This window comes from Phycodurus eques, chromosome 6 (genome assembly GCF_024500275.1).
Source record: "Phycodurus eques isolate BA_2022a chromosome 6, UOR_Pequ_1.1, whole genome shotgun sequence".
Taxonomy (NCBI): domain Eukaryota; kingdom Metazoa; phylum Chordata; class Actinopteri; order Syngnathiformes; family Syngnathidae; genus Phycodurus; species Phycodurus eques.
In genome coordinates, this window is record NC_084530.1 from 7,043,741 (window position 1) to 7,071,392 (window position 27,652).

The 27,652-nt window shown below is 42.1% G+C and overlaps 2 protein-coding genes across 2 annotated transcripts; one reads left to right on the top strand and one right to left on the bottom strand.

Annotated features, from left to right (window-relative positions):
- Positions 1-4,115: 4,115 nt before the first annotated feature.
- Positions 4,116-7,345, top strand: cisd2 (CDGSH iron sulfur domain 2). Its single transcript, XM_061679272.1, has 3 exons — positions 4,116-4,329; positions 5,045-5,259; positions 5,964-7,345. Exons 1-3 carry the CDS (start codon positions 4,227-4,229, stop codon positions 6,051-6,053), a joined length of 408 nt encoding a protein of 135 aa, XP_061535256.1. The 5' UTR covers positions 4,116-4,226; the 3' UTR covers positions 6,054-7,345.
- On the bottom strand, positions 6,524-25,663 carry si:dkey-162b23.4 (sodium/hydrogen exchanger 9B2). Its single transcript, XM_061679267.1, has 12 exons — positions 25,526-25,663; positions 22,980-23,181; positions 22,253-22,423; positions 21,612-21,754; positions 19,178-19,305; positions 18,914-19,089; positions 18,158-18,264; positions 12,051-12,200; positions 11,769-11,877; positions 11,140-11,276; positions 10,867-11,050; positions 6,524-8,616 (listed from the first exon to the last, which is right to left on the bottom strand). Exons 1-12 carry the CDS (start codon positions 25,658-25,660, stop codon positions 8,555-8,557), a joined length of 1,704 nt encoding a protein of 567 aa, XP_061535251.1. The 5' UTR covers positions 25,661-25,663; the 3' UTR covers positions 6,524-8,554.
- Positions 25,664-27,652: the final 1,989 nt, after the last annotated feature.

Here is a 27,652-nt window from a genome sequence, read left to right on the forward strand (position 1 = left end):
AGCCGTGGTTCACTGGCAAACTTCGCCAACTCCGCCAGGCTAAAGAGGACGCCTATCAGACTGGGGACAGAGCCCGGTACAATCAGGCCCGAAACCAGCTGAAAAAAGAAAAATCGCAAAAATAAATCATGCAGAATAGCTGGGGAACCGGTTTACTGCTGGTGACTCTACGTCAGTTTGGCGAGGATTACAATCACTGACAAACTACAAGCGATCATCCCCCCCAAGCAGAGCACAATAAAGGACTGGCTGACGACTGGAATACCTTCTACTGAAAATTTGGTCACACTGCACACTCACCCAGCCGGACCACCGACCACCATCAAGCCTCTGTTCTCCCCTCCTCCCGCATTATCATAGACGAACAGAACGAGAACATGTCTTTAAACAACAAAAGATCAACGAAACGGCAGGCCTAGACACAGTCAACATGGGACTACATTGCATCCTGGAACACCTCGACGGCGCAGAGACCTATGCAACGATGAGGCTGGCGGACACCACCTCATCCACATGCACCATCAGCACCGGTGCCCAAAGGATGTGTCCACTCTCCGTTCCTGTTCTCTCTCCGCACGAATAACTGTACCTCAAGGCACCCGGGCCTCAAACTCCTAAAGTTTGCAGAAGAAACTACAGTCATTGGCCTCATCAAAGACGGTGACGAGTCTGTGTATCGACAACAAGTAGAGCGGCAGGAGCTTTAGTGCAGCCAAGACAACCTGGAGCTTAACACACTCAAGAGGGTAGAGATGATTGTGGCATTCAGGAAGCATCCTTCGTCACAGGTGCCCCTCACGCTGTCCAACTGCCCGGTGTCAACCGTCAAGACCTTGAAGTTCCTGGGAATTACAATTTCTCAGGACCTAAAGTAGGAGACTAACGTCAACTCCATCCTCAAAAAGGCCCAGCAGAAGATGTACTTCCTACAGCTTTTGAGGAAGCACGGCCTGCCACAGGAGCTGTTGATTTAGTTCTACACAGCAGTCATGAAATCGGTTCTCTGTTCATCCATCAGTCTGGTTTGGAGCTGCCACAAAAAAGGACTGGTTTTGTCCTTCTTCAAGGTCAAGGCTACCAAAACAATTACCAGTTCCCACTCTTGAGGACTTGCACACTGCCAGGGTTAAACAAGGGCATGGAAAATCCTCTTGGACCCTCCAAATTCTGGTCACCACCTATTCCACCTCCTTCCCTCAGGTAGGTGCTATCAAACAATGCAAACTAAATCCAGTTTCTTCTTTCCTCTTGCCATGACAACAGTTAACTTATAATTTCATTGCAACATGCTACCAATTTTGCACATCTCTGTCAGAACACTTCTAGTTTTTTTATACACTCACTGTTTTATCACACTGCACCCTCTTGCCATTAACTTCTTAAAGAGTTAATTTACAATTAACTTCTAATTTCATTGCAACATGCTGCCAATTCTCCACATCTCTGTCGGGACACTTCTACATTATTCGTACACTCACTGTTTTATCACGCTGCACTATTTTGCATACTGTTGTTGATTACTACTGGCCACTCATGTGTTTGAGAATTCTGCACCATTTCCACAATCGTCACTGTACCAGATCGTTGCACTATTAGTCACTTTAATTTGCTCTAAATTTCTTGAAGACTCCATCAGTTGCACAATTGCCATTATACAGTATTCAGTATCACCACACTAGTGGGGCACTTTCATTGCTCAGTGACACTACATTTGTGTTTTTATTTTCCTTAAATGTATATTTCATCACAATGGCTGTTTGTTGAGTGGCTCCAACTACCGTAGACAAATTCCTTGTGTGTCTTACAACATACTTGGCCAATAAAGCTGATTCTGATTTCAACCGCTTTTATGCTCATCTCTTATCATCCATCCATCCATTTTCTGACCCGCTTCTCCTCACTAGGGTCGCGGGCGTGCTGGAGCCTATCCCAGCTGTCAGCGGGCAGGAGGCGGGGTACACCCTGAACTGGTTGCCAGCCAATCGCAGGGCACATACAAACAAACAACCATTCGCACTCACAGTCATGCCTACGGGCAATTTAGAGTCTCCAATTAATGCATATTTTTGGGATGTGGGAGGAAACCGGAGTGCCCGGAGAAAACCCACGCAGGCACGGGGAGAACATGCAAACTCCACACAGGCGGGGCCGGGGATTGAACCCGGGTCCTCAGAACTGTGAGGCTGACGCACTAACCAGTCGACCGCCTCATCTCTTGTCATATTTTTTTAATTTTATAAAATAAACATTGAAGTCATAATTTATTAACTATTATGATTATATAGCAATTATTATGTTGGAGAATTTAACAGTATGCTGAATTATTTTTATCCTATGACACAATATACTGCAATAACTGTCCCGCGGTAATGTTTTTTGACAAAACTTTAAAAATATGGAACTTCAGACCAATTTGGGCAAATTGTTCTGGAAGTGAATTTCTGTCAGTTGGCTACTCTATATAACATTATGGCACCCTATTGGTTTGTATACACCTACATATGACACAAGAAACTAGTCAAAGATAAATTGCCACACTCGGACATAGAGAGCAGACGTATAGCCTAGCCCTGAAGTGGAAATTCAAAATTTAAAGTACAGTTTAGTAATGTGGCAAAAGAACATTTAGGCTAATAATGCAGCAAAAAATACAATGCACAGAGAGAAGTGGAAAGAGAGAGAGAGAGAGCATATACAGTGCCATCAAAAAGTATTGCTCCATCACCCCTTCTCATATTTATAGATTTTTTTGGGAACTTTTCCCACTTTAAGATCATCAAACAAATGTAAATATCAGACAAAGATAACCCAAGTAAACATAAAATGCAGTTTTTAAATGGTGATTTTATTCATTAAGGTAAAAATATATATATATATTCAAAGCTACCTGGTCCTATGTGAAATAAGTTATTGCCGCACTTTTGAAATCATTTCTCTGTCTAATCAATTTTGGAAAAGCTGAATTTATTTTTACTGGCTGTGCAATCAAGAAATCACTGAAATAGAGCCTTTCTGACAAAATGAAGTTTTGACACTATACAGACTGGAGGCGTGGCCCGGGAGTATGTCAATCATTAGCTTGTGTACATGCATTTACTATATGTCAGAAGGAAGCTCTGGGAACAATGGCGGATGCGGAGGGTTTTGGCGGCTATCCCTCATTTGCCAACAACCTGTGTCTTCTAATACAAGGAAACACAAGCAGAGCAAAGGGACCAGAAAGGCTAAACAAAGGGAATCTGATAGAGAAAGAAACAAAACTAGGATACACATACACAACTGTAGCTCCACAAGTAGCTTACCAGCACTAAGGTGTGACTGTGGAGTGAATGACCAATTTGTGCAATTGTAAAGTGTCCTTGAGTGCCTTGAAAGCGCTATATAAGTGTAATGTCATTTATAATAGTAACCTAGAGGGAGAAGAGGGACCCGCCATCGAATAAATTGTGTATTAAATTGCACAATATTTGTCTGGTGCATCTCTTATGACTTCAAAATCAAGAATTTATGTATAATGAGCTCATCTGCTTGGCTTGTCCGGGATGAGTGGAACAGCCTACAGCCACACAACCAACCATTTTGCCAAAACGCGCCCCAAATCCATTTAAAAACATGGGGGGGAAAAATCTGTCCAAGGTTAATTGAAAGCAATGCCGGGATTAGAGACAACAACGGAAACCATGTGACGTATATTTAACTAATGCAGTGCAGTGCGGTGTGTTCAAGCATATCCGGATTTTCAAATCGCTAGAGTGGGATTCATAATATTGTGTCGGCGATGTATGATAGGCCAAAGAAGACAATGCTCTTCAATTAGATGGCAGAAGGAACACTATTTCTGAACCAGTGTATAAACCTTTCGTGACATGGTTTGGTGGTGTCCCGTGATGTTTTTTTCTTGGGTCTGCACGCCGCAGACGGATACGATTGTATCTTTTCGTTGCAAGTCACGTTTCCATAGTTAATGAGGTAGTCTTTTAGAACCGCCCTCATACTGATATCCAATCAGAATTCACCAACTCCTCGAATAGTGATTGGTTGCGCAGCCCGTTCTTAGGCGTATTCACGACATTAATTACGCTCTTTTTTCAGCTTCTCCCAAATATTGTAGCACCAGAATTACGTACCGGTAAGCGACTGTACTGGGAGAAGAACGCACAGAGCATAAATGAAGCGTAGGGACTATTCAAGTCAAACGCTCAAGCTGCTTTACTAAGCATTTCAAGATGGTCTTAGAAACTATTTCGAGGATAATAAAAGTTCAACTCCCAGCATACCTGAAGAAGCTTCCCCTTCCGGAGACGATCGGCGGATTTGTAAGGTTAACAGGTGAATAAACACTTGCAATACAGTATCTTGTGAATGTCTTGACGTCTTGACTAATGGTGACACTTATTAGCTCCAAGCGCCTAACCTTCACTTCACTTACGGCATACAAACAAGTGCAACGAGTCGGTCGCTGTAAATGGGAATGTCAGTTTGAGTAGACCTTGTAGAATATAATTCTAAACCGAATGAAGTATTGAGGAACGTGACATTCATGACTTGGATGATAATGATTGCATTACTTCAACTACTTTGAAGCGTGTATTATTGTTGTGCAATGTAGTTACGGTTGTTTTTCATACATTTCCTGAAAGATATTAAGTACTTGGACTTTGGCATGAGACTACTGCATTGTACACTCTACCGAACATGGAAATGATGGGAGCTCCCATCATTTCCATGTTCGGTGTGGCCTTTGACGTGTTAGATGATTAAAAACAGACATATGGCACAATCATCACACTGGGAAGGAAGTTCAGAGGGTAACAGGTTGTCAGTACTAGTGGATAAACAGCAGTAGAAGCAAGTGTGTAGACCCAGTATAGTTTTATTTATTTATAGTTATAGTTTATAGTGTGTGTCTGAAATACCCACTTGGATATGGTACATACTAGTTTAAAATTGGACATATAGTTTGAATTGACTTGTGAAAGAAAAACTGTTCCCCCTCATGTGCCGTGCACCTTCTTAACAATCGTGTACATTTACGTGTCCGTAGTGTCCGAATGGCTGCGGTTGCTGCCTCTGCTGGGCATCTTGGCTCTGCTCGGCTACATGACCATTCGGCCCTTTTTTCCCAAGAAGAAGAAGCAGAGAGACTGTCTGATCAACCTGAAGATTCAGAAGGAGAATCCCAAAGTGGTCAACGAGATAGACATTGAGGACCTTAACAGTGCAAATGTGTGCTACTGTCGCTGTTGGCGCTCCAAAACTGTAAGTCAATTTGTCAGTCCACGCCATCTTCTCAGGAAGTGAGAAGTCTGTACAGTAGTTATTTTTTTCCATTTGACATGAAATGTGTTGTCATTGTAGTCACTGACTAGGTAAGCAGGGGTGTAAAACTCATTTTCTTCACAAGTCACATCTTTGTAATGGTTTCCCTCAGAGGGCTGTTATGGCTGAAAACTACTGTATATACTGTACTGTATTGTGAATGTATAACTTCCCCATCCTGTAATTACATGTACACAATTGCTCCTGCATTTGATTAATATATACCTGTATATTTGTAACAACAAATTGAATTTGAAATATGTGACTGGCTGGGATAGGCTCCAGCACACTCGCGATCCTAATTCGAATTAAGCGGTATAGAAAATGGATTGATGACTTTGACGTCAGAAGTCAAAGAGCTTGAGTTTGAGGAGTCGGTTCAATTCCCACTCTGTGATGGTTTGAATCTCAGTGTGAATGGTTGTCTGTCCCTATACGCCTCCTGTGATTGACTGACAACAAGCTAGAATGTTCTCCAGCTCCCCACGACCCTGATGAGAATAAGCCGTGTGTGTGTGTGCGTGCTATCAAAATGTTTTATCTCTACAATATATGTATCTAGATTTTAAACCTCCTTCAGGTATGAGGATACAGTAAGTGGTTGGGCAGCTGGCTATTAACATGAACACATTTCCTCTTTTTAGTTTCCTGTTTGTGACAAGTCACACTTAAAGCACAACGAGCTGACTGGAGACAACGTGGGACCACTCATACTCAAGAAGAAGATCCTATAAAAGACCACCTACTTGGAGATTCCCCTCTTCCCAGTATTTAGGTTACATTTATTTACATTGAAATCATTTTTTATTTGCACGTACAGGTGAGACATTTAGTGTCATGCAGTCATCATCTGAAGTAGTCCTGATATAGTGACAAAGAAATGGTTAGCCTTTTTTGTGGTTTCAGCAGACTCACTTACATACAGTGGGTACGGAAAATATTTACACCCCCTTAAATTTGTCACTCTTTTTTTTTTTATGTTGCCGCTATTTGCTAAAATCATTTAAGTTCATTTTTTCCCACATTAATGTACACACAGCACCCCATATTGACAGAAAAAAACGGAATTATTGAAATTTTTGCAGATTTATTACAAAAGAAAAACTGAAATATCACACAGCCATAAGTATTCAGACCCTTTGCTCAGTATTTAGTAGAAGCACCTTTTGAGCTAATACAGCCATGAGACTTTTTGGGAATGATGCAACATGTTTTTCACACCTGGATTTGGGGATCATCTGCCATTCCTCCTTGTAGATCCTCTCCAGTTCTGTCATGTTGGATGGTGAACGTTGGTGAGCAGGCATTTTCAGGTCTTTCCACAGATGCTCAATTGGGTTTAAGTCAGGGCTCTGGCTGGGCCATTCAAAAACAGTCTGAAGCCACTGTATTTTAGCTTTGTGCTCTATTTTAACAAAGAGTGAAACATTTAAGGGGGTCTGAAAACTTTCTGTATCCACTGTATGTGTAAATTTGATTTTGGTCTCTCTGGAAGCTTTCATAAATCAGTGAGACCACTTTGAAAGTACAACATACAGTAAATGCAGTGACTTGATGTAATGGCCTTTAATAAGTATAAATGTCCAAGGGCAACAATTTCCCTCTATTAGATATGAAGTAAAACTGCTATGCAGTCTGTAATCTCACTGTGCTACATACTACCAATTTTAGCACCCTTGCTGAGTTATTGTGACAACCAGGCCTTTTTCCTTCATTGTGACTGTGTACCAAATTTAAACTATAGCAATATGAAATACTCATGCATAAATTATTATTTGATAAACTCATTGCAACCTTTCTGTGCCCATTGATGTTACTCAATCATTTCAAACCATAACACAGTCGAGTTGTATCAGCATTGCAGTAGAGTTTTAGAAAGCCTTATTGAGGTTCATGTAAGTGAACTAAGCCTTGTTGTTTTCAGCCCGTTTCTTTTTATGCGCTGTACCATAACGGCTGTAAATACTTTACTTCCTTCTGAAGTAATTCCTAATACCTACCAATATTTTTGCATAAATGTTTACATCATCACAGTTGTATTTTCATGTTTCCTGGATCATGGTTTGAATTTGTTTATTCTATATTGGCACAGTAATGCTTTGAACTAAATGCTATCCCGTTAATACAATACTCCGAAAAGGTTTGGAGACTCTACTAAATGAGAATGCTCATGGGATTGCAACTTTATTGCTATTCATCTAAAAATTTCAACTTTTGGTCGACGGTACTACCCTAACCCTATAACTGAAGTACTAAGCAAGAGATTCAACTTTTTTTTTTTATATAACTTTATTTAAGAATATTTAGTAGAAAACTAATTCTCAGTTCCATATATTTCTCATAAATACTAATACTGCAAACAAAAACTTTGTATCACATAATTTAAATAAAATTAACATCTTGAAGTTCCTTAAAATACACTGCAGATTTTTTAAATAAAAGTAACAAAACGTGATTTAAAAAATGACTGCTAAAAGATATGTTTAAAGGACTGAATATGATTCAGCTTCAATTTTGAAACAAAGGGAAATGTGTGGATTACTGTATACACATTTTCCTGAGCTTTTACACATTTTGATTAAAAACAATAGGACTTAAAATATGTGTCAAACATAAGCTCATGTTAAAAAATACACTCCTGCTCATTTTAGCAACTAACGCAATAGGCTTACTAGCTGCAATTATTAGTATTACCACTTCAGTCCGAGTCCCTTGTTTTAACAAATAGGAACAACCACAGTCATTTTTAAAAATGAAAACCACATTCATAAAATGATTTCATTCAATTATAAAAAAAAAACAAAAAAACATTTTGACTCTGAACAGAAACTACCTCTCGTACGCTGCATGACCGTTCACATGTTCAGATGTGAGTCATTGGTTTGAGGCGTAGAAATCACCAGTGGCTACAAATACATAGAGTAGTCATTATTCACAGGTGTGCTCCTGCAGTAGAGAGAATAGCAGGAGCTGTCTGGAAGACAGCAAGATGTAGCAGGCCACTCGGTGGCTGAAGGAGAGCTGACATATCCAACATGTCATTCCAGTTATTTTGTTACAAATTAAAACGGAGTTGAGTGTTCCCTCAAGAATACATACAGAAATAGATGTGAACAGTGAGGATTTCCATGATGATAGACAATACTGTTGCGGCACTTGCAGACAAATGCCATCAAATCCAAAATGAAAGATTATTTCTTTCAACACCCCATTGGCTGCATTGAGACTGGTGATGTCAGAGAGTGCTTTCATAGGTGACCGGCGTTTCATTGTCCTCATCGCCACCTGCCGCAGTGCCTAGAGGAGATGCAGAGGGAGCACAAGCAATAGTTGATGACATTTTGTGTCATGCTTTTTCCATACTTCTCAAAGTATGTTCCAGAAGACCCCATGTGGTCTATAAATTAATGGTTGGATGCTTTGATACCTGTACTAACTAGTGAACAGGTAATGTTATAAGTAACACATTTCAAGTAACTTTTTATTCGTAACCTTTGATGAGCACCACTTTTGGCACGGAGTTCCTTATTTTAATTTATTATGTCATCATTACCATTTAGCTTTTTGGCTTATAACTGATACTCCAGTGAAATGATGTACAGTGGACCCCTGCATATTTCTGGTTTGGTATTTGCGGCTTCACCTATCTATAGAATTTTTGGGGACTCTATCGTTATTCGTGGAACCACACGCTTATTTGCAATATTTTTTCCAGATCACACAGATATTTTTATTTTTTTTAATCCAATCCCCTGCTTATTCAAGTTTCTTTAAAGACAACAAAATCGTGCCCAAAATATACATTTTCATGGTAATTATAATTAGACTTTACACCTTTATCGGTATCGGCCGATTATTAGCATTTTATGCTGATGGCTGATCGGCTTTAATGTCATAATTCGCCGATCCGATCAATGAAGTCATTGATCGACTCCGCAAAAGACATTTATTTACTCCGCGTAGCCATCGTGCACAGTATATATGAATCCAAACGCTAGTTTATTTTTAGCCTTGTCGCGTGTCTTTTGGCGTAGTCGTGTTAATAACTGACGGCCAATAAAGTTATTAAAAAAAAACAAAAAAACATGCCGGCGGTGTGGAACAGACAACACGCCTGAGACAGACAATACGTAATGCCCGGATCAGACTACAAGACAAATTTGCTCTTTCACGATTGCACTATGTCAGACTACTGCAATAAAATCTTGTATTCCGACACCACCACATCCCGTTTTTTCCGATCACTGGGCTTCATCGTATCAACGCAAACGCGACCGGATACACTCGTTACCATGGCGACGACAACAATAATGGATCGCGCCGTGTGTAAGAACAAAATGGGGGGAAATGTGTGTTGGTGGTCACCGGTGCTCAGGACAGGAGAGGATGATCGTTTAAGGCTTGCTTCAGGGATGTTCACGTACTTTTAATACGATACGGCTCGCAAGCAGGCAACAAAAACGTTATGTAGCCTAGCAAGCTATTGGTACAACGAACGGTTGGACGTAAACATGCCGCCGTTCTGTCAAATAATGCTCTCAAGTTTCGGTGTGGGTGAAGTCATTTAATTAAAAATAAAGTAATTTAGCGGCACGGTGCAGACTGGTGAGAGCGTCTGCCTCACAGTTCTGAGGACCTGGGTTCAATCCCCGGCCCCGCCTGTGTGGAATTTGCATGTTCTCCCCGAGCCTGCGTGGGCTTTTCTCCGGGCACTCCAGTTTCCTTCCCACATCCCAAAAAAACATGCATGAATTGGAGACTCTAAATTAACCGTAGGTGTGAATGTGAGTGCGAATGGTTGTTTGCTTGTATGTGCCCTGCGATTGGCTGGCAACCAGTTCAGGGTGTACCCCGCCTCCTGACCGATGATAGCTGGGAAGGTAGCTTAATTGAAGACTCTAAATTGCCCATAGGTGTGAATGTGAGTGTGAATGGTTGTTTGTTCATACAGTATGTGCCCTGCGATTGGCCGGCAACCAGTTCAGGGTGTACACTGCCTCTCTTTTAGGTCAAATTCCAAGTTGTTTTGATTGCTGAACCACCAACTGATTGAGTACAGTGTTGACTCACACTTTTCTACTTACAGATTTTGCAGATTTCATTTGAAACCCATCATCTGTTATTTGCTAAAAACCTCACCTAGTGAGTTGAGGCGCTTCATGTCGTGCTTTGGCGCCATGTAATGGAATCTATAGGCAATTGTAAAGCTTTTTATGGGGCCATGAATTACAGATTTCCACTATCTGTGGTAATGCTCGGTCCCAAAACACTGTAATAGGCAGGCCTACTGTTTTTTTTTCCAATATTAAATGTGTTTGGCAGGATTTATTTAGTGGTTGAGTGGTCCATTTTCTCAAGAAACTACTCTACTGACATTACTGCAGTGGTTGAAAGGGATGATAGCCAAGCTAAAGTTGTGTTACATTTACTCACTACTTCACGACTACGAGGCATGGGTGATGGAATCTGAGCCGGGTTTGTTGATAAAGATGCCCCCACATTACCTACCTAAGAAAAAGGCTGATAAATTCGTTTTGACTCGCTCACCACAGGCGGAGTTCTTTGGTTTCTGCAGCAGGCATGGTCCACACAGGCCAATGATAAGGGCTCCTACTGGCGCCGTGAGAAGAATGGAAAGCACAGCTACAGTCAGCACGTCCATGCCATACTTCTGCATCTGCTTGTCTTGCCTAGTTCTGGCCATGTCCAAAGCTGTGGAGCCAATGGCTGCCTGGTGATTTAAAAAACAGTTTACCTCTATGGTCCCTCATGTAACATTCAACAAACGTCTGAATGAATGTTTTTTTTTCAAGAAACTACCTGCACTGTGGCTTTGGGCATCCACGCCAGCGCAATAAACACCTTTTCTCGAATGTTAAAGCCGGCGAACAACACGCAAACATAGGTGAAAAGAAGTCGAATCACCAGGGCAATGAGCAAAGAAGCAATACCCAGACCTGCAGAAGAAAACAGATATGTACAATACTGTCACATAAATTTTGTTGAGAGCAGCCACCTCTTTGTTAATTTAAAGTCAAAGCATACAGCTTTCAAGATCAATCTTTCAACATTTCCAGCACCCTTAAAGCTTACACGTGTACACATAATATAGTATAGTAATTTACTGGTCATATACCCCCACAAATGTTTTGTAACAGCAGAGAGAAAGAGAAATGAAACAGGCTCATCAGTAAATGGTAAATGTCAAGTTTTAATGAAAGCTCTGAAATAAAAATAAAAAAATGTTAACATTAATCACATCCTGTATGTTTTACCATATTTTAAATCCAATGTGATGGTGTATACAGACAAAAAAACCCACCTCACAATCCAAATTCATCGAACTTCGTAGTATATTTTATTTCATCACAATTCAGTTAATTGTAGCATTTTCAAGAATTGTTAGGACTCGTGTGAAGAATGTTAAGTGATTCTGTATGTGCTCTCACCAACTATGTGTCCCTCCAACTCGGACACTCGTATCTCTGCTCCGATTAAACCAAACAGAAGTGGCTGAAACACATCCCATGCCCAGCCCACCACTTCCTCCACGCGTGCCTTAACACACACACACACACACACACACACACACACACACACACACACACACACACAGAACATGATATTAATGCCTGCTGCTTCTGGCATGAAGCTGAGTAGGAAAAGTATGTCACTGTAAAAATGTTACCGATGTTTGTCAGTCAAATGATAAAAGCTGTGAACGGGTTTACCTTTTCTGTACCCCATCCGAGACCAGCAAGAAATGCCAATACCAGAGTGCAGAGGCCACCAGAACCAGGAAAGCCAGCCACACCACTGCCAAACACAGCAAAGACAGACAGGCCGAGTACCAGGAAGGATCGCTTCATCACCAAGTGTTTCTGCAAGGTCAAAAAACAGCCAATGAGTACACATTTTGTTTTAAACACCATTTTGGCCAATCGCAGTTTTAAAGTTAATCTGAGCTTTTCCAGAACAGTATCATTCATAAAAATCAAAGATAAATAAACTGATAATTGTAGTTTGTCACCTGTGTTTTGCTATAGACACAAGCATGTTTTGAAACAGGAAAGTTAGTGGAAATTTAAAGTGCAACCAAGTTCATTTTCGTGTTTTGTTTCTAAATACATTATGTTTGAAGAGCTGAAAACATGCAATGACTGAGAACAATATAGTACTGAATTGTTAAGATTTCACCCAAATTTTCCTGATTTTTTTGGGGCGTGGCTAAAAAATAGCCCTGTGACATCTTGCGGTTGGCCATTTGGTGGAATTGCACATCTTTGTTCATAAATTCCCCCAGTTCTACCAGTGTAACGTACAACTGGCCATGAAACTATTGCAACGTTCCATTTACCTTGGAAATGGGACATTAGAGCTGGGAATGACATCACCGCCAAGTTACCGGCGTTCCATTTACCAAGTCGGAAAAAGAGATGGCGACAACTGCGAAAAAAACTTCAACTTCTAGACAAACGTGGTCCTTCTGCAAACTTCACACGCGGTGGATGAATAGGAAACACAAAGATGCAGATGGTGACCTATTTTTTGGTTCAGTGTATTTCATTGCTTACAAGGGTGTTTGTCTTTGCTCTGTGTTTGTGTTGCTCTTTTTCTTTCTTGGGTTTAAAATGTTATTGTGTCATATTATTTACTGAAATACGTTTTGTCTCTTGTCTAGAATAATCTAGATAATAATAATGCTGCAGCATACACAGTGAATTGAAGACTGGAACCGATCATGCTGACTTTACCATGGCAAACCAAAAGAGCTTCCGTGAGATCTACTTATCCATGATAACTATTACTTTATAGAACATCAATATAACAGTTTCTTGGATTTTGATGAAAAAGATTGACTAACACAAACAAAACAAAAACACCTATATAATATACTATCTATATTGATACGACCTCCTCATTTTGTAAATGATCATTTGTATTTATTTTTTGAACTGGTTGACCTTTTGCACATTGTTTCAGCTCTCCACTCATCTTTTCCGTAATTCTCACTCCATATTGATATGCTGATTTTATTATTATTATTGTGGTTCTGCATTTTTGGATAAACTTTGGCTTCTCTGTTAATTGAAACACCCTCTCTTTTTCTTGAAACACTTTCAGGATGAGGTGCAAGTGGAGGCGCCTACAAGATCTGCAGAACACCCGGATCGATGCAATAGTGATGATCATAATGGCGGGGTGTTTTCTCCACAACATGTGCATGGATGCTTTGGAGATCTGTCAGAACATCCAAATGGATGCCCATGACCGGCAGATGAAAATGAGTCCATGCTGTCAAATGATCCTGCTTTCTTAAAATGTTCATACTGTAAATAGTTATCAATAATGCACTGCTGTCATTACCTTTTTTCTTGCCAATAACTTACTGCAATAACTTCAAGTAGAAATGTAATAGAGTTTAATGAAATACTCAAAAAAACACAACAAAGATTCAAATTGGGCAAAATAAAGTTTCTCCCAGCAGTAAGGTAGTGAACATTGTGCAAAAGTGTAAACATAAAATGTACACTAAAAGAAAAGTGTTATCAATGTAACTCTTCCAGTTGATCTATCAGTCGACACATCAGGGCCTCAAATCCTTGCTGAGTTGACTCCAGTTGAGCCAGCAACTCTTCATGGCACCTCTGACTAGCCTCCTAGGAATCACGGAGGAATTGGATGGCATCATCATGTTCCCGCCGACGCATATGAGGCCGTGTGGGTGTTGGTGCCATGTGGGTGCTGGAGCAAGAGGCAGGGTGACACCTGATGATCCAAGCTTTTCTAGTCTTCTTACTTCCACCCTCGCTGATGCGCAAACCACAGGAAAGACATTAATTATCATGATGCCCTCAGGTCAATAAGGAACAGGGTCTGGTCTCTATTAAAGCCTTAATCTGCAAGCATGGCAGGAGATAGGAAGGGAGCATTCTCCTCCAACCTCTCTACAAGACACATGAATAATATTATCAAACATTGTCTCATGGACACCATTTTGTAACTTTTTTTTTCTTCCTTAACCTGTTGTGATGTGCTTTTCCTCAGCCATAACCAGGCAGTCATGCTGATGTAGTTCGTAGCTGCATCGTGTGTTCTCTAGAACATAGGGGCCAGGAAAAAGTGTCCTCCTGTGTAGATCCAAATATAGGCCAGTGCTGTTGTCCACATAGACTGGAGGGGGAAAACATTTACATTACAACTATTTCCCACAGAATATTTTTTGCGTCACAAATATTTTGGAATACAAATGGAATCATACATTTTCTATCCATATTAGGGCTAGACTATGATTGTTGATAAATGAGTGAGCAGTTGAAACAATATTCAGAATGTGCATCCCTAGTCCAGAGGTCATTCACTGCTTCACAGTACTTTTAAACATTCTTCACATAAACAGGTTGCAAAAACATAAATGAAAACGAGATGTCTATAGCAAGAAGCCACCGCGCTAGTATTAGCCATCATTAGCACGGGCTGCAATGTAGCTCACGTATACCACATCAAAAAGGTATTTTACACTCTAGCAAAAATACCATATATGTGTGTGTATATATATATATATATGTCAATACTATGTATACGGCCGGTTGAGTGTGACAAAAACTATTCAGAACCGGACTATTACAGGAGCTTTTACTTACTATTTACACTCGGGGCAGCCATCTTTGAAAGCCGACTCGGGGGTAGTGGGAAATCTCCAACTTTCCAAGTGGAAAATCCGACTTCAGAGGCTGTTCAATTTGAATTTCCGACAAGGAACTTGGAAATTCCAACTTCCGAGATGCCCACAACTGGAAAAAATAAATCTTTCCTGGAGTGTGATGTGTTTTTTTTTTTTTGTCCTGTTCTGCTGTTAGGTCAAACAGGATGGAGGATCTGTATCCCTTTTATGCCGGAACAGTTTTACTGTGTCACAGTGGAGTTTTTAAGATACCGATGTGGTTTCTTAGTATTAGAATGGATATTTACTGAGAAGGCGGCACAGTGAAAGAGTGGTTAGCACATCTGCCTCACACTTCTGAGGACTGGGGTTAAAATCCCGGCCTCACCTGTGTGGAGTTTACATGTTCTCCCCATGCCTGCATGGGTTTTCTCCGGGCACTCCGGTTTCCTCCCACATCCCAAAAACATGCGTGCTAGGTTGATTGAATACTCTAAATTGCCCGTAGGTGTGAATGTGAGTCTGAATGGTTGTTTATATGTGCCCAGCGATTGGCTTGTGACCAGTTAAGGGTGTACCCCACCGCTTACCCGAAGATAACTGGGATAGGCTCCAGCACGCCCGCGACCCTAGTGACGATAAGCGGTACAGAAAATGGATGGATGGAAGGATTTATTGAGAATCAGAGTCGAACAGAACAAGATTTCTCGAGGGGAGTGAGAAAAGAAGACAACAAAAGACAAACCGCTAACTGTAAACAAGATGAGAAAAGTAAATCCTTATATATCTAGAACAATGACACATTAGATATGAGTATTACAAGGGGCGTAGTGCTACACCCTGTGAGGGAAGGACAGGACAAGATAGGACCGGACAAGGACAGGAGAGGAAGCATGCAGGACAAGGGTCGTGAACCCGGATGTACAACTGGTGTGTGGTGGGAGTGGCTATGTACCATAATTTCTCGTGTATAATGCGCTCCCATGTATAATACGCACCCCCAAAGTTGACCTCAAAATTATGGAAAATCGTTCTACCTATGTATAATGCATTTTTTCAATGCATGATTTTGCTTCTACCCACATGATCAAAACGAAGTATTATCTGTATTTTGTTATTTTTTTTCAAATAATTATTCTGAAGTTAAGCACTTTATTTGAACACATAATCCTTTTTTTTGTTTACTTGCTCTCATTTTGAAATTCACAGCCCTACTTTTATTTAGTAAATTAGAAAACACACAGTGTGCTCATATGTTTGATTACCCAGACAGAATTTGTAACATGGGTTCAATTATTTAAAGAAAATATGAAGGACCAGGCAAAATTTTTATCAATGTGATTAAAATTAAACGGTCAAGCATTTCAGAAAAGCATTATCATTAAACAAAACATAACCATAAAGAAATTAATGATGGTTATTGTTCAGTCATCAGTCGTATTTAAAAAAAAAAAACATTTCACAAATTCTGCCAGGGTTTGTAAACTTATGAGCACAACTGTACATATAAGCAGTCATACGTACGTACCTCTGTCATATTGGAATGAATGCGTAGGGTACACCTACCTACTACTACTACTACTACTACTACTCGGTGGGATTTTGGAATGAAAGTGTACAGCATTTTCATAACCACTAGATGTCAGCATACATTTATAAAATGTGAAAGTTTTTTTCCATTTGCCCCTACACCCATGTATAATGCGCACTATTGACTTTTGACAATTTTTAGGGGGAAATAATGCGCATTATACATGAGAAATTACGGTAAATTATAAACCTCTATAAGGACCATAGTGTGAGTGAAGAGATACCCCAGCAATTCGCATATTCATGAATTATTTATCGCAATAAGTGAGAGGCCCCACACCCAGCAAAGAAGTCCCAGGGGTGTGTGCCTGCGGACAGAGGCAAGTGAATTTACACTGTTTCGCATGCACAATGCCTGACAGAAGTGCCCTGTAATTGCTGTGCCTGCACCGTGGAGGCTAAGGACCCCAACTAATCAATTGAGGCGGGATCGGGCCCAGGAGTCCACCCGAGAGCAGCTCGGTGGACGGGACACGTCCCACACCGAGGAACCCAGGGAAGTCTACCGGCCCCATTGAGGCGCCACAACTACGGCCACCCGGAGGAGGCCGCAGGGAGTTTGTCATCAAAGCTGCCTGCTGCCATTAACACCGTGGGGATGCCCTGCTCCACACTGTAACCGTCCTTCTGCAGTAGCAACATGGAGGGGACCACCACTGCTGGAGATACAGCGCCAAGCACAAAACTGCAAAGTGAAAGAGATGGCCCCACTGACTGGATGCATACGTTCTACCAGTTGAGCGGTTACAGAACTAGAGGGGAAATATATTTACCCAAGAATGAAGCCCCACACCCAGGGCAAACCCATGAGGAAGTGTGAGGCCAGAGCTATGGTGAAGGCCTCAATGATGCAGGGCCCCACTGCCACATGCAAACACACAGTGTGTTATCTGGACAACATGTCCTGCCGTATGGCACCCACGCACTTTGTGTTGCAAGGCAGCGGCAAAACGGTTGAGATCCGCGGTTAGAGAAGCCGCTGGAGGTCCAGCAAAACAACGCGAGTGCCGTTAGCCTCACAGCCTGGACCGGAGCGAGTTGCGCGGCTTTGGCTGCTTATGGAGCACCATTTGGTGGCCACTAAAGCTGAATTTTAAAGTGGTGAAAATTGGCCCAAGGGCGTGGTTTATGGTCATTATGAGGCTGCACCTCTGCAGTTCTCAGTGACACGCCCTCAGCGTCTGCAAACTAAAACAATGTCCCAATTCGTGATCATTTTTAAGCCTGATTTCACATACTTATTTCATTAATTCATTCGTCAGGCTTGTTAACAAGACTTCTCTGTGATGTGTCAAATTTACAAGACATTTTTTTCTACTGTTTTGGTTGCACTGTTTGGTATTTTCTACTGTTTGGGAAAAGGCATGTCTTCTTTACATGGTTACAACCATGAGTTTTATTAAATGTCTATCACTCTTTCAAAACTTTAATTAACACTGCATTTTCAAAACTTCAGGCCAGTGGGAGGTCCTTCCAGCCCTCAGTAACTGACTGGGGTAAATGCCAAAGTGGTGAAACTCAATGACTAAACAAAGGAGAAACACCTTCTCAAAGCAGTGATTTTGCAAGCTGTGTAACGTCTACCTGGTCGAGACTGGGAAAGTACTGGATGAGGAAGCCAAGAAGGATCCCAGCAAGCAGGCCACCAGCCACCTCCAGCACCCCTCTCAAGAGGTTGTACCATGTGGAACCTACAGTACATGGAAGAGCAAGATTTACAATAAATTAAACATATGAAACTCACGGTGGACAACTGGTTAGCACATCTGCTTAGCACATCTGAATGTATTGTAAAAAAAATATATTGTAAAAATGCGCATTAAAAACTACGTCATTGAAAGAAAATATTATGCTCAGGGTTTATACACCTTCTCCAAAGTCAAATAGAAGCTGTTTCCAAAGACTTTTAATGCCATTTTTCAAAAATACTTTCGTTTTCTTACTGCTTGGGTATATTGCAGGGGGTCCTCTGTTTTTCGATGTTTCATTCCTGAGGCGGCAAGGTAACCAGAATTTGTAAATTGTTGTAGGAACGCGCCATATCCTATCACTGAGCTAGACTAATGCAGTAGTGAAGGCAGAAGTATAGTACATATTTGTATAAAAAACATTGAATCAATCTAAATCAAATGAAAAAGTAGAGCAGTAAATGAGTGCGCCTTCTTGTGCCACTTGACAACATAGTGTATTCTTAAACTGCTGCGCAAACTACATTGCGCGCCGCTGTAAATTAGGACTGAGGATTCCCTGTAGCATATATTTCAATTACCATTGGCATCTATTTATTCATCTGTGTTGACTTGAGCTACATTAAAGGTTTGTTTCATCCTTCCCCATTACCTGTAGCAAAAGCCATGCCCAAGCATGTAGTGAACCCTGTTATGGCGAGAATGTCATCAAAGCTGCCTGCTGCCATTAACACCGTTGGGATGCCCTGCTCCACACCATAACCGTCCTTCTGCAGTAGCAACATGGAGGGGACCACCACTGCTGGAGATACAGCGCCAAGCACAAAACTGCAAAGTGAAAGAGATGGCCCCACTGACTGGATGCATACGTTCTACCAGTTGAGCGGGTACAGAACTAGAGGGGAAATATATTTACCCAAGAATGAAGCCCCACACCCAGGGCAAACCCATGAGGAAGTGTGAGGCCAGAGCTATGGTGCAGGCCTCAATGATGCAGGGCCCCACTGCCACACGCAAACACACAGATTTCAGCTTCCTCAGAGCCTGGCAAACAACATCCAAAAGGTTATATTCAACAGTAATTGAAGTATTTGAGTCACATAAATCTACACAGAATTACCGTATTTTCACGACCATAGGGCGCACCGCATTAAAAGGCGCAGTCTCAGTTACGGTGTCTATTTCTGTATTTAACACATACATAAGGTGCACTGTATTATTGGGCGCAGGCATGGTAAAACAAATGCTAGCTTAAAACATACGGTAGCATGCATGCACGCTAAAACAATTTTTCTAAAAAGGCAGCGGGAGCCAAACTGAGTTCGGTTGTACTTTATTGAAGTATTTAACAATGTACTGTTATTTTTTGATCAATCCTCATCCACAAATCCATCAAAGACCTCGTGTTCTGTATCCGAAATGAACAGCTGGGCAAGTACTCAATCAAACACGTCAGGTTCGAGTCAGTCTCGTTGCCGCGCGGCTCCTCAGAAATGATGCCGGCTTTTACGAAAGCTCGAACAACAGTGCAAGCACGTTAGCCCAAGCATCCACAATCCATTCACAAATGGTGGCGTAACTCGCCCGGCACTGCCTCCTAGTCTTAGTAAAGCTGTGTTCGCCATCTGTCATCCATAACTCCCACGCCGCTCACAACTTCACTTTGAACGCCCTGTTTACACCAATGTCCAGCGGTTGGAGTTCATTAATCCATTGCTCGAGTTGGCCTTCCAACTCGGGCCACCTCGCCTTGTTTCCGCGTTTTCTTTTTCTTTTTTTCCGCAGAAACTCAGCTTCGTCTTCTTGACTTGGCGAAGCTCGTTTTCCTGCTTCCTCCACTTGCGAACCATGGATTCGTTGATCTTGAATTCTCTTGCGGCTGCTCGATTCCCATGTCCCTCCGCGTAACTGACAGCTTGCAGTTTAAACTGTGCTTCCTAAGCGTGTCTCTTCGTAGGTGCAGTTTTCGACTGCGGTCAAGCCAGCCTCCACTCGTAAAGTAGCAGTCAAGCCAACCGCCCCTAATTTTGTTCATACTAGGCATTACAGTAATAGGTCGCCAACAGGCGGCGAAAGCCACCTTTCAAATAAAAGCTTTCCAATAATACGGACGTCAGTGCTCTTCGGTTAAGAAATGCAACCAGCAAAGTTAACTTGAATCTTGAGTTACATTAAAAATTATAGTCTATTTGTTATCTTAGGAAAAATAAATGGTAAATGGACTGCACTTATATAGCACTTTATCTACATCATCACAGTGCCCAAAGCACTTTACAAAGCCTCACATTCACACACACGTTCATAAACCAATGGGCGACTGCTGCCATGCGAGGCGCTGCCAGGCCCACTGGGAGCAAATTAGGGTTCAGTGTCTTGCCCAAGGACTACATTTTTTAATGCATCTCAAGATTCAAATTAACCTTGCTGGTTGCATTCCTTAACCGAAGAGAATGACGTCCGTATTATTGGGAAGCTTTTATTTTGAAGTTGGCTTTCGCCGCGAGTTGGCGACTTATTACCGTAATGCCTAGTATGAACAAAATTAGGGGCGGCTGGCTTGATTGCTACTTTACGAGTGGAGGCTGGCTTGAGCGGTGCTATATACCTGCGTGCCTTTAGCGTCCTCCTTCACGTGCACCCTTCCCCCTTTACGGCCGCATGCTGTCCTCAGCCACGTCCGCGTTTTCTCTGTATGAGCAGCGTGTCAGCAGGAAATGCTCCCAGTCAGTCAAGGGGAGGGCTCCTCACGCAACAACATTTATAGATTTTGGAACACATAAGACGTGCCGCATTATAAGGCGCCCCATCCATTTTGGAGAAAATTTAAGACTTTTAAGTGCGCCTTATGTTCGTGAAAATACGGTATTTAAAAAAAAGAATGGAAAAAAAGTAAAAAGAAGTAAAAAATGCTTTGTTTTTTTAAATGTAATATCTTTCATATCGTTACAATCTAAGATACTGTTTGATATTAAATATATTTCATGTTGTTAATGCTTTGCCTTGTGGTGTTCTCATTGTGGCGTATACTGGACCAGTAATTTCATTTTGCAGATGAAAAAAAGTACCCATCTACACTATGTATCCATCTCTCTATCCATCATCTATCTTATTTATAGGTTTAGAATCATATGATGTTGGTAGAACATCCATCAAAAAAGTAACATATCAGTGAAAAATATAAACTTTAATATAGATTACTAAATTGCAGCAGTTGTGAAAAAGCACTGGAATGTCATAAATTTCCAACCTACATGCTGTATTTAGCTTGTATTAAATTAAAAGATGAAAACATTTTCTGTATCTCTGACGCCTAATCGGTGGTACAACACTAAACTAATACAATGGCTTACCGAGGGATCCAAACTCAGACCGGCTCTGGCTAGGATGACCGCCAGTGCAATGTTCCTGAGGGAGGCGGACCACTTGAAATTAATATACACACCGTCTGTTATTACTGGGATATTTCTCAGCATGAAGCCCATGAGCAGCATACCTGGAAGAGGAAAGATATATATATTATTTGATCCTCTCACAGAGTTCAATTTCACATAGTTTCAGTCTCAGATTGGACACCTGCAGCTCAAAAATCAAACTGGATGTTAACCATAATCTTACATTTATGAATCTAACGTTTGTGAAAATGTCATGTTTTATTTTCTTCTCAAAACATGCAAACATGAGTAACTATTACTATACTACATAATACTGAAAATGTAAAAGAAATAATAATAATTTAAAAAAATACAGAATCGTAGATGACGTAAAATGTATCCCACCAGACAATCGCTGTTTATGATATACAGTAGTACTGAATGTGGAAGTACCATAATGTACATATTATGTTCAACCGAGCATTGCAAAGCATCAGAAAACCATGTTAGACAGATTTAACACCGGAAGAAAAAACATTTTGGAGTTGATGGACTTAAAATAAAAAATCTTATATATGTCCGGCACTGTTAGTTTGTCCAGAAGATGTTTAATTTCCTACCAAGAAGTGGAGGGAATGGTGGAAGTCTGGGCAATTGGATCAGAGCCACTAGTTTACCACCAATAACTGCACAGATGAAAAGCACCGTAATGCCAAACAGGTTACCCCCTGGAAGACACTCATCCTCTGTGACGGACCACACCACTCCGAAGAGCACCGCGGCCAAGAGGACTGGGGAGGACACAAAACAATAGTTATGAAAAATAATAATATTATCGCTGTAATTTGAGGACAATTTTAAGGTTTTAGAATGTCAAAGATCACGGGTGTCAAACTAATTTTTGGTCTCGAGCCACATCATAGTAATGGTTTTCCTCAAAGAGCCCTTATAACTATGAAAACCATATAAATGTATAATTACCTCACCACATTATTTTATATACACAATTGCCCCAGCAATTGATTGTTATGTATATTGTTACCAACAAATTGAATTTGAAATCAGAAGTCATTGAAAATGTATGTTAAGAAGGGATTTAGTGTCAAAAATGCTTGTAATATCTGGTAAAAATGAAGAAAATTACAAGTAAAGAACAAACCTATTTAACAAGAAACCTGAAGTTTAGACACACTTTAACTGCGTTAGGGGGCCATAAAAAGTGGTGCGGCGGGCTGGATCTGGCCCCCAGGCTTTAGGTTTGACACCTGTGTCATAGATTATCATTGACAGTAATGATAACATGGATGGAAGCCCACTGAGCCCAAAGGGGCCCCATACTGGGAATACCTTTTGTTATGACAGAGGCCACAAGGCCTCTTGGAGGACAAGGGCAAAATCTGTGAATCAAAGGGCAGCAGACCATCGGTGGTTCTGTGTTGGTACCAGCATCCACCACAGGGTTGCGAGGAAGAAAATAGGTTGTTTCCTCTGTGACATTTGGACTCGAACAACGCCGCACTACTACCTGGATCTGGTTCACATTAAGGTGCTGGAAAGAGTCACAGAGCATGGAACAAACAACTTTAACACCGTATTTAATATATGAAAAGAGTTTTTAAAAAAAAATTATTATAGTGAAGGTCTAATTAGACAATCAATAAGCTTTTCCACAGCACAGTACACTTGGCTCTCATTTACCATGGTTTTGTCTGGTGTGTTTCCACTTCCAAATAATACTAAGGAAAATTGAAAAGTTAAAACCATGCCGCAGTGAACATATCATCTAAAGACATCCATCCATCCACCCATCCATTTTCTACCGCTTATCCGAGGTTGGGTCGCGGGAGCAGTAGCTTAAGCAGGGACGCCCAGACTCCCCTCTCCTCAGGCACTTCATTCAGCTCTTCCGGGGGATCCCGAGGCGTTCCCAGCCCAGCCGAAAGACGTAGTCTCTCCAGTGTCTCCTGGGTCGTCCCCGGGGTCTGGGACATGCCCGGAACACCGCACCTCATCTGGCTCCTCTCGATGTGGAGAAGCAGCGGCTCTACTCTGAGCCCCTCCCAGATGACCGAGCTTCTCACCCTATCTCTAAGGGAGAGCCCGGACACCCTGTGGAGGAAACTCATTTCGGCCGCTTGTATCCGGGATCTCGTTCTTTCAGTCACGAACCACAGCGTGACCATAGGTGAAGGTAGGAACATAGATCGACTGGTAAATCGACTAAATCGACTGGTAAATCGAGAGCTTCGCCTTTCGGCTTAGCTCCTTCTTTATCACAACGGACCGATACAAAGTCCGCATCACTGTAGACGCTGCACCGATCCGCCTGTCGATCTCCCGTTCCATTCTTCCCTCACTCGTGTACAAGACCCCAAGATACTTGAACTCCTCCACTTGGGGCAGGATCTCATCCCCGACCTGGAGAGGGTACGCCACCCTTTTCCGACTGAGGACCATGGTCTCAGATTTGGAGGTGCTGATTCTCATCCCAATGGCTTCACACTCTGCTGCGAACTGCTCCAATAAGAGTTGGAGATCACGGCTTGATGAAGCCAACAGAACCACATCATCTGCAAAAAGCAGAGATTCAATACTGAGGCCACAAACCGCACCCCCTCTACGCTTCGGCTGCGCCTTGAAATTCTGTCCATAAAAGTTATGAACAGAATCGGTGATAAAGGGTAGCCTTGGCGGAGTCCAACCCTCACCAGAAACGAGTCCAACTTACTGCCGGATATGCGGCCCAAACTCTGACTCCGGTCGTGCAGGGACCTCCAAAAAGGGTGGGTACTCTGAACTGCTGTTTGGTGCATAGGCACAAACAACAGTCATGACCCGTCCCCCCACCCGAAGGTGGAGGGAGGCTACCCTCTCGTCCACCGGGATGAACCCCAACATACAGGCGCCGAGCCGGGGGTCAATAAGTATACCCACACCTGCTCGGCGCCTCTCATCGTGGGCAACTTCAGAGTGGAAGAGAGCCCAAGCTGTGTGTGGAGGCGAGTCCGACTATATCTAATCAGAACTTCTCGACCTCACACACCAGTTCGGGCTCTTTCCCTGCCAGAGAAGTGACATTCCTCATCCCTAGAGCCAGCTTTTGTAGCCGGGGATCGGATCACCAAGGTCCCTGCCTTCGGCCACCGCCCAGCTCGCACTGCACCCAACCCCTATGGCCCCTCCCACAGGTGGTGAGCCCATGGGATGGGGGACCCACTTTACCCTTTCGGGCTGTGCCCGGCCGGGCCCCATGGGTGCAGTCCTGGCCACCAGGCGCTCGCCTTTGAGCCCCACCTCCAGGCCTGGCTGCAGAGGGTGGCCCCGGTGACCCACGTCCGGGGAAGGGAAACCTAGATCATTTTTTATTGTTTCTTCATAGGGGTTCTTCATCTAAAAACAACTGAAGGGAATGAGGGTCTCCTTTATTGACTTATCAATATGTCATAAGACTTTTTTTCCCCCCCAAGAATACCTGGGGGCACCAAGAAAACATACTGCTGGAGCAAAGTGGAAATTGTGAGATTGGTGTTTGTGTGTGGCTTAACAATAAAGACCATTGCCATTGCCTCGTTCTTGTCAGAACATATGGAGCTGATTCCAGAGAAGTGGTGAGATGCAAAAAAATATATCGTTTTTTTGTTTTAATGATGTTAATCGTTTAATCTTGTCTGAAGTCTGTGCTCTACTGTGTTATATTTTGGTTTTACAGTGTTACAGAAAAGTACCGGTAGGCTTAACTATTGGAACAAAGTAGCAAAATCAGAAGCACAAGCAGAGGAATAGGCTGATAGCAAGCACATTAGTTTCTACAGTATGAAACCCAATTAATTATCATTAAAGCTCATTGAATAACATACTTTAGCTAAGGGTAAAAAAATAAAAGTAACACCTACTTCCACATGGTTTCCTGATGGCAAAGGGATTCTGTCCAACAGCGGACTGGGTACAGGACTTGGTGCAGGACTGGGTACGGGACTGGGTGCGGGACTGGGCTCCGGAGTGCCGGGTTTGGACCGAGTGTCTTCCATGGTAGTTATCTAAAATATATCTGGCCCACTCTTTGGTATCGCAGAACATTCAACTGAGGGATGATGTTGCTGACCATAGAAGGGGCAGTTCCAGCACTTGAACGCGTTTGTGTCCACCTCTGACTTGAATTCCAACAATAGAGAAAAGAAAACAGTCGTGTTAGTGGCGTTAAACACATTCAGTAGGTATGTCTGTAATCCGGCGCTGGCAAGGTTGTTAGAAGTGGTCACTCAACGAGCTATACTCTTGATTGAGCAATTTGAGTAGCGATCAAATTGCTGTTTTCTGTGTTTCACTGTGTTCACATTATTCACCTAAACACTGTATGCCATTAGTGATGATGTAGAACACAACTCTAGTTTTAATCACAACTTCAAAATTTCTCTGCAGAGCAAATAAGTTACAATTCTCTGACGTTTCCCGAATTTATAGTTGAACCCCCACCCCCTAAAAAACTTCTAGGTAAGATAATTTTTCAAATCCATATGATAATCTGTAGTATATATGTTTTTATGCTTCTGCCAAATGTGATGTAAATTGATCAATTTGCACACACATTTATGGGACCTGCAACTGGCCAAGTCTCTTATGATGTTAAACTCCTTGATGGCTCATATGTTTGGTTAATTCCAACGCTAATTTCATTAATTTTATCAACTATAAATGCCTCTTCCATCCATCCATCCATCCATCCATCTTCTTTACCACTTATCTTCACTAGGGTCGCGGGCTGCAGGAGCCTATCCCAGCTATCTTCAGGCGGCAGGCAGGATACACCATGAACCGGTCGCCAGCCAATCACAGGGCACACAGAAACAAACAAGCATTCGCACTCACATTCCTCACCTAGGGACAATTTAGAGTCTTCAATCAACCTACCACACGTTTTTTTGGGATGTGGGAGGATACCGGAGTGCCCGGAGAAAACCCACACAGGCACAGGGAGAACATGCAAACTCCAAACAGGCGAGGCCGAGATTTTAACCCCTGTCCCCAGAACAGAACTATATTTATCCCTTCTTATTAGCAACATGACAAGTGGCCCATCTTTGCGGAATTTTCTAAAAAACATGGGATGAGCACTTTAACCACCTGTAAAATCCTCCATTACAAATAAATTCATGAAAAAACGATTGATTGCTGAAGTACAGTACAGGATCTATTCTACTGCCCTCACTGCTCTTCTCACACATAATGTTCCAGTTGCGCTAGTTGAGTTTTTAGGGCAAGTGACGCCGTTTGAAACTTTACGGTAATTTAGACGCGTCGATGTTTTGGATAACATTTGCAATGTACGAGTGATTGGTGGATATTTTTAACTGAAACTTGTTAGCCAATTGGAGAAGACGTTCCCTGAAGAGTAGACGAAATAAACCAGTTAAGTAGATATGTTGAGAAAGTTTTATTGCTATACTCTAAACGTGTGTTTTCGTCACGAGATTTTCTATAGACAATATCACACAAAAACATTACCCAAAAAGGCATTTTTTTTTCCAACACGAAGAAGTCCATTTTTCTGGAGCCCATAATCCGATTTTCAAAATTCTTGTTGCGTTGTACTGAGGTTGAAGTGGCCGTTCCAACCAGAGTCAGCATTTTCCATCCATCCATTTTCTTTTACCAGGTCGTGGACGTGCTGGGGCCTATCCCAGATATCTTCGGGCGAGAGCCGGAGTACACCCTGAACCGGTTGCCAGGCAATCGCAGGGCACACATAAACAAACAACCATTCACACTCACATTCACACCTACAGGCAATTAAGAGTCTTCAATCAACCTAGCAGGCATGTTTTTGGGATGCGGGAGGAAACCGGAGTACCTGGAGAAAACTCATGCAGGCACGGGGAGAACATGCAAACACCACACACGTGGGGCCGGGATTCGAACCCCGGTCTCAGAACTCCGTGCCACCCAGTTATCATTTTGCCAGACAAATCTTTGACAAACCTTGTCACGTTGTTATTCTTATGTGTTCTAAGAATTTATGGAGT

Excerpts from the sequence above, each read along its gene's own strand:
- cisd2 (XM_061679272.1), top strand. The coding sequence starts at position 4,227 with ATGGTCTTAGAAACTATTTCGAGGATAATAAAAGTTCAACTCCCAGCA. Across the intron at positions 4,330-5,044 it reads CGGATTTGTAAGGTTAACAG|TGTCCGAATGGCTGCGGTTG; the intron begins GTGAATAAACAC and ends ACGTGTCCGTAG. Across the intron at positions 5,260-5,963 it reads GCTGTTGGCGCTCCAAAACT|TTTCCTGTTTGTGACAAGTC; the intron begins GTAAGTCAATTT and ends TCCTCTTTTTAG.
- si:dkey-162b23.4 (XM_061679267.1), bottom strand. The coding sequence starts at position 25,660 with ATGGAAGACACTCGGTCCAAACCCGGCACTCCGGAGCCCAGTCCCGCA. Across the intron at positions 23,182-25,525 it reads CATCAGGAAACCATGTGGAA|CACCTTAATGTGAACCAGAT; the intron begins GTAGGTGTTACT and ends GACTCTTTCCAG. Across the intron at positions 12,201-18,157 it reads ACTTTCCCAGTCTCGACCAG|AAACACTTGGTGATGAAGCG; the intron begins GTAGACGTTACA and ends TTGACCTTGCAG.